The 7,769-nt window shown below is 39.0% G+C and overlaps 1 protein-coding gene across 1 annotated transcript in view; it reads left to right on the plus strand.

Moving 5' to 3' along the window:
• The window catches only part of MPP4 (membrane palmitoylated protein 4), a 52,629-nt gene extending 45,297 nt beyond the window's left edge, over positions 1–7,332 (plus strand). The window contains exons 22-24 of the mRNA XM_042444052.1: positions 2,041–2,149; positions 2,845–2,979; positions 4,733–7,332. Coding sequence (XP_042299986.1) covers positions 2,041–2,149; positions 2,845–2,979; positions 4,733–4,924 — 436 coding nt within the window. The 3' untranslated portion in view covers positions 4,925–7,332. The remainder of the gene's footprint in view (positions 1–2,040; positions 2,150–2,844; positions 2,980–4,732) is intronic.
• The last annotated feature ends 437 nt before the right edge of the window (positions 7,333–7,769 follow it).

Consider the following 7,769-nt stretch of genomic DNA (forward strand, 5'->3'; position numbering starts at 1 on the left):
CCGCGCACCAATAGGGAGCCGGTCAATGCCCCAGAGCATTCTGGGGCTTGTAGTTTCTTGCCGATTCTTCGGCAAAACGGCCTGCCCCGCAGCGAGGCGGCCGTGATCTGTCTGTAACAGGCCATTCTTTCCTTTTTTTAATTGCACAGTCCATCATAGCCACAGACATTTCTTCTGGGAAAAGACTGTTTTTTCCCCTCCAGAGATCTCAACCCCACTCGAAATCTTCACCAGCTGTGTCACTAGGGCATCACCCAGTGTAGTTATTTGTAGTGTCACCTCCCATACCACACCATACAAAATCCTCAGTAATGGATTTTGGCACTAATGTTACTCATAAATCATAATTCCCATATATCACTGAATGTAATCATAATAGTTGTGACATAGACAACTAGTAAAATTAAAATTATACCTTTAAATTACAATACCATACCGACAACCTAAATGTATTTACATGTACAATTAGTTTCATGTGGTTATAATGAAAATTTGGAAAGATGTGATGTTTTTAAAGAAAAAAATTATAAGAATATTTTTTTAAAAAAATAATTAAAATTTTAAAAAAATATTTTTACAAAATCTAGAGACTCTCCTTTCTTCTCTCACTGAGCCTCTCCCCACTTTCACCATCTCTTCAGTGTTTTAAAGGGACACTGGCAAACACCACAGTCCATTTCTGCCAAAAGGCAATGATTGGGGATCAGTGGTGTCACACAAGCCTGTTGAGCTATAGAGCACAGCAAAGTAAAGCCAAAAAAAAGGGGTGGGGATGAGTAGTTGTTCTCTTCTGTCCACAAATGGACTGGGAGCTGCATGCAGAGCCTGGGTTGCGTGTTTCCATCTTTGACTTAAAGCAATGGAATCCAGTGAGAAATGAAAGGAGAGGAGGGAAAGGGATTGCTATCCCACTGTACACGCTTCTTCTCAGTCGGCCCTTCTTATACACGGATTTTTATACATGGATTCAAGCATCCATGGTTGGAAAATGTTCCGAAAAAGTATAAATTTCAAATATCAAACCTTGATTTTCCATTTTTTATAAGGGACACCGTTTTGCTATGTCATTATATTTAATAGGACTTGAGCATCCACGGATTTTGTTATCCACAGGAGATCTTGGAACCAAACCCCAGCGTATAACAAGGGTCCACTGTATATGTAAATGGAACAAACATGTTGATAGCTATCACTTCATAAATCTTTTGTCCCAGAAATACAAGCTGTCTTTCAAAAATACCACATCTTGGCATTCAGGGCAGAATCTATCACCTGAAGAGGGCTTTGCATTGCCAACCAGTAGATAATGCTGTTTGGCCTCAGTTGACTTCTTAAGCTGGTGTGACACTTAAAAATTAATCACAAGTTTTACAAATATAAAGACTCTCGTCTTTCTCTGTACTGTGTCAATTTAGGAATTTATGAGTTTAGCCCAGGGACAGTGGCAGATCTGAGTTGCATTCAGGCCTGATGTATTCAGAAACAGAGATCAGTATTGCTTCTGCATCCCAGAATGTATGGTTTGAGGCATACTGCTTGATACCTGAAATACTTAATTAGTGACCCCATTCAGCCTCCAAATCACTATTTGAAGTCTGGGCTAATATTACAGTCCACATAGTCACAACCTCTGGCTAATGCCCCCCCCTTCAAATATTTTTATACTACTTAGTCCAATTAAGAGCTCTGGAGAACTCAAAACCTTGTATAATTTTGTGATATTTTGGTTGGTTCTTAATAAAAGTATTACTTATTAATGGATCTAAGTCCCATTTTGGTATTATTTACAACAGTTTTAAACATATGACTTATCTCAGAATGTTTGGCATTAAATAGATCTCTCTCATACCTAAATCCACTTGCTGCTCCCAAGAAGAGTAGACAAACTGAAGCAATTGCTGAATGGCAAATCAGCAATTGCATAAATCCTGTTGATTCAGTAGTTCCAATGTAGTTGCAACTAGCCATTGCATTTTAGATATTATTTTATTTGAAGCAGGCTTTCTTATTTTGGTCCTCTGGTGTTTACTACATTTGCAGAATGCTGGAGTATGGAGAGTACAAGGGCAACCTCTATGGCACAAGCATTGATTCAGTGCGTGCAGTACATGATGCCGGGAAGATTTGTATAGTTGATTTAGAACCTCAGGTGAGTCATAAAGAGAAACTTCTAATGTGTACATTTCACGGACTAAAATGTTAGCATCACATACCCTCTAACTGTCCCAATTTGTCAGGGACAGTCCTGGTTGATTCTCTAGCATCCCAATTTTTCAGCTACTTTTAGAATGTCCCAGTATTCCAGAAAGTCACAGGCCCCTCTCTGGGCCCTCACTTGGGTCTCTGGGGCCTGGTCCAATGTACTGGCTGAAGCCTCCTCTTATAAGCCCTGGGTATGGCACCATCTTGAACAAAACCTGAATCAAAGTTTGGTTGTAAGCAATTCAAGTAAGGTGAGCTGGGCAAGTTTTAAAAAATACAAATATGTCAAAACTGGTAGTAATTAGTATCCATGTTTGGTTTGCCAATGTTATGTGCAGTTAATTAAGATTCAGTACTAAATATTTCAGAGTTGAATTATTATGTCACTGTTACCAAACTTATCCCTGAATGATCAAACAATACCATCTTTGTCACAAATGCAATACCCTGTAATATGAACTGTAATATAAATATAGATTCAGTCCTTTTGAAATTTTTAGATTCAAATACGTGTAACCTACATCATTCGCATCATATGAGCAAAACCTTTACGTGAAAAGTCTATTGCATGTTCACTACCTTGAACTCAAATGGCAGGATTTTGATTTGCGTTTTTAATGTCTTTTTTCCTTTGTCCTGCAGAGTATTCAGCTGGCCCGTACTCATGAACTGAAGCCCTACATTATATTCATTAAGCCATCAAGTATCAGCTGCATGAAGCAGTCCCGGAAAAATGCTAGGATGATTACAGACTATTATGTGAACATGAAATTTAAGGTGAGATTTGAGAGGAAGGGGAAAGGCTGTCTGATATGTGTGGCATTATGTGACTTACAGCACCCAGTTTGGAATTTCTTCCCCTTTCAAAAGAAAAAAAAGTATTGAAATCCTGATTATAAAAATTCTGTGAGAACGTCCCTGAGCTGGTTGGTCATACTCATAATTTCAGTGCTTTACATGTAAGAGTGAAACAGTGCTATGTTTCACATAATGAGGATAAATGTGATGGAGCTAGACCAGAACTCAAGTTATAGACACACACTCTTCTGAGCAGTGATATTTGTTTAATTACAAATTTCAGCCTGCATTTAGTCTGTGTGTGTGTGTGTGTTGTGTGCGTTCAAGTCTATTCCCACTTATGGTAACCCTAAGGCGACTCTATCATAGGATTTTCTTGGCAAGATTTGTTCAGAGGAAGCTTGCCACTGCCTTCCCCTGAGGCTAAGAGCTTGTTACATGCTAACGCCACCCAGTGGGTTTCACCATGGCTCAGCTGGGACCCTGATCTCCAGTCATAGTCCAGCACTCAAACCACTACACCACACTGGCTAGAACACATCAAAACCAAGATATTGTCCTTGCTTGGGGCATGACTTGAGCTAGCAAATTGCTTTTAACTTCAGAACTAGAGCAATAGCTTTGCCTTATTTTTTAAATTTTAGATACGTACACAAGCCCTCTTCTGCACCCATTTGAGAAGCTTTATTCCACCGCCAAGTGCCAACAGAGTTTGGGAAATTACTTTTTAAAATCCACAGCTCTCAGAACTCCCCACCCATCATAGCCACTAGCCATACTGGAGGAGGGAATCTGGAAGTTGTACTCCAAAATGTAGCCTTTCCAAGCTCCAAATATTGAACTTGTTCTCTCTTTTTTTCTTGTGACTGGTTGAAGTATAACAGCAGAACTTTTTTGGATTATGGAAGATGGGGGTTTCCATGATCATACTAAGATGTCATTTAGGGGAACCATCTCCTCCACGTGCAAGTTTTCAGCAGTTGTGCCATGATCTCAGTGGCTCAGTTTCATATATCTTGGCAACCAAGTAAACAGTCTGCACATGAAGTTACCACAGACTCTGCATTAGCATGAACACTTATTCTGTATTACTCAGTAGTTATTAGATGAACATTCACAAGCAGAACTTCCAAAATGGACTTTAGACTGACATCCTGATGTACTAGTAATTCTTAAGTGATAGTGCAAAGAAGCTTGAGTGTTGGCCTAGGACTCCAGGACACTGGGGTTCATATCCCTACTAAGCCATGGAAACCCACATGGTGACCATGGACAAGTCACACTGTCTGAGACTCAGAGGGAAGGCAATGGCAAACCTCCTTTCAACAAACCTTGCCAAGAAAATCTGTGATAGGTCTCTTTAGGCTCACCATAAGTTGGAAATGATTTGAAAGCACACAACAACAAAAGTGGAAGGAGTAATGGAACCAAAGTCATGATATCATACATGATGCAGAAATGCAATTAAAATCTAATTTGTTTATACGTAAATTTATCTATATTATTGTACATATATTCAGTTCATTATTATTACACATTTACAATTTATTTTGATCTGAACTGAAACAAAAAAAAACTTTTTTCAAAGTGACTGTTAACCTCGAGAAATGTAAATTAAAGGTTTGTGAGAATAGTGTGTTAATTTTGATGTAAATGTCAATCAAATGATTTCAGCAGTTTCCTTTTCATTTATGTGGATGCCTTTAGCCTTTTGTTTCTCTGCTGTCTGCAGGAAGAAGACCTGCAGGAGATGGAAGAGTCAGCTAAAAAAATGGAAACTCAGTTTGGCCAGTTCTTTGATCAAGTGATTGTGAATGACAATCTACAGGAAGCCTGTATGCAGCTACTCTCTGCTGTACGTCGAGCGCAGGATGAACCTCAGTGGGTCCCAGCAACATGGATATGCTCAGAGAATCAGCCATAAAACCCAGGACTAGACAGTTTTACACAGATTATAGTTCACGCTTCACTACATTAATCGTAATACTGGGACTACCAAGGAAAATATATATATATTTGTTTAAAAGGACTTTTGTGACGATTAGACAAGAAGCTTTTTCATGGTATAAAAAATCTTAACATGGTCCACATTTCTTTTAAGCCAGGAACTAAAGCTTAATAAACTAAAATATAAACAAGCAATTTGCTGACACCATTTTGCTTTTTCTTGGGTCAGGGAGATAAACAAAATTAGAGAGATTTGTGTAATATTAAACATGGGGTTATGATTTATTTTGTCCAAACAAACCAGGAGTGCTCCTACACTATACAATTATAGCACTGTTATACCACTTTAATTGCCATGGCTCCATCCTACAGGATCTTGGGATTTGTGGTTTGATGAGATATTTAGAATTCTCTGTGATATCTCTGGTGCTGGAGTTCAGGAGACTCCATTAGATAATCCTAAGTACCTCACCAAACTATGAATCCCAAACCCTGTAGGATGGAGCCATGGCCATTGAACTGATACCAAATGTATTGTGCAGTGTGGATATACACCAAGATTCATAAGGCAATAGCAAACCTTGTCTTACAGTCTGGTTTATTAAACCATAGCTCATGGCTTAAAGTGTTGTGAAATGAAGCTACTGTCTTGTGTGGTGTTCTTAAAAACTGTATATTCAGCAACAATAATTTTGTACCAAAAATTGCTGGGCTGTAGGGTCAGAATATAATTTAACTGTTATGGAAAATAAAAGAATCTATTTTGTTGCATTTATTTGTGCCACTTGAATTAAACATAGTAGTAACAGCAATAGCAAGTACAGTTGCTCCTCCATTTTCGTGGAGGAACCATTTTGGGACAAACACACACACACCCCGTGAAAATGGAAATTTGCCTATATTCAAGCCCATTGGATTGAAAGGCGGTGTGCCATGAAAAATGGTACCTCCTGGATGATTCAACATGGCCTCTGCCTCATCCAGTTCTGGACTCCTGTGTATGCCTCCTCTGAAATACTTTTGACACGAACTAGCTTCTAAATCTATTTTTAAATGAAAAGTTGTTGCACATATGATAATGTTTATTTGCTTGGGAGGGTCAGGGTCTTTACAAAATACAGGATCTTAAAAGGTAGGCCGTTCATTGCTGCAGTGCTTTCTTACAATATCCTTTCTTGGAACACCTTCTGCTCCACTGTGTTTCTATACCAAGGCAAACCTCTCTTTTCCACACCTTGTGCATGCTGTCTGAACACCTCCTTTGCTGCAAAGTACTTTTAAAATGGTCAGGCTTTTGTTAGTCTTGCCTTTGTGCTGCTTTTGCAGAGATCCGAGGAATGATTTTATCCTTTTCAGAAGGATCTACTGCTGGTTCTAATGTTTTGTGATGTTGAGCTTACCTCCTCCTAAGTCATCTTTGTTCCCTGCTACGAGTTTTGATCAGCTCAAATTGCCCTGAGCCGATCAAAGCTCTCTATGGCTCTGTGAAGGGCCAGGTCCTGTATGAAATGCACAATTTTATCTAGAATTCCAAGCACCAAACTGTAAGGTGTTCTCCCCATGAGCCTTTTCATACACAGCTCTGGGAAATGACAGGCTCTTTTCCCATGCTTCTGAGGCCCCCTTGAGATGGTTCACACACCTGGAGGGGAGGGACGACAAAGAAGATTTTTTAAAAAAGCATCAATAACACATCCACGAAAAACATTCCCCTTGAGGAATAACATTTATGCAGAATACTCACACTGCTCTGTTTCTGACCACCTAAAGCAAAATGACCACACTGAGGCTATCCTACTCTGGCCACATCACGAGAAGGCACAAGTTATTAGAAAATACAATAAGGCTAGGAAAGGTAGAGGGTAGTAGAAAGAGAGGAAGGTTGTTTGCGAGATGGATGGATTCAACCAGGGAGGTCGCGGGTCTGAATTTGCTGGACCTGAGCAGAGCAGTGGAGAATAAAGAGCCTTGGAGAGCCTCATGATTCGGGGCTGACTTTAGGACAGTTAACAACAACAAAAACAAAGCAAAGGTAAAAGATTTGCAAGCATCACTTTGCAGCATTGATTTTAATACCGGCAATATTGTTGGCTTACTCAGAAAAGAAAAACAATGTAAAATTATCAACTCAAGGAGGACAACCCTGTAAATCAGTATGGTCTTCTTAAACACCCTGCAACCACCCAGAGGACCTTTTCGGCCATTGCTCCCAGACTATGGAAGGGCCTGCTGGATGAGATCCGTCATATTAATACCTTAAACAGCTGTTAAGACGGATCTCTTCTGGCAGGCCTTCTCTGAATAGATACCTGGCCACCAAAAGGAGACCCAACTAGTTGACCTCTGACTGGTTACAGTTACTATCTGTTACCTGCTATTATTGTTACTGTTTTTAACTATGTTTTAATTGTAATTGATTTAATTGTATTTTAAAGGGGGGGTAAGATTGGGGGGGTGTTATGTTATGGAACGTATATTTTAATTAATTAATTAATTAATTAATAATAAATGAATTATTACTGCCTCTACACTGCCACAAAGAAAACAGTAATAGAGTGAATTATTATTATTAGTAGTAGTAGTATTACAGCATCTGCACTGTAGCAAAGAGTTGTAGCAAATGAGAGCAGATGGAATAATTATTAATATAAATTATTATTATTATTATTATTATTATTATTATTATTATTATTATTATTATTATTATTGATAAATAAATTAAATATCATTTTTGAGGAGGGATGGATGGAGGGGCTCAAAATGGCGTCTCCCCGAGAGGCGCCTCCTGAGGAGGAGCATCGCTCCTGCTGCCTCCCCTTGTT

The sequence above is a fragment of the Sceloporus undulatus genome, chromosome 1 (assembly GCF_019175285.1).
Source record: "Sceloporus undulatus isolate JIND9_A2432 ecotype Alabama chromosome 1, SceUnd_v1.1, whole genome shotgun sequence".
Taxonomy (NCBI): Eukaryota; Metazoa; Chordata; class Lepidosauria; order Squamata; family Phrynosomatidae; genus Sceloporus; species Sceloporus undulatus.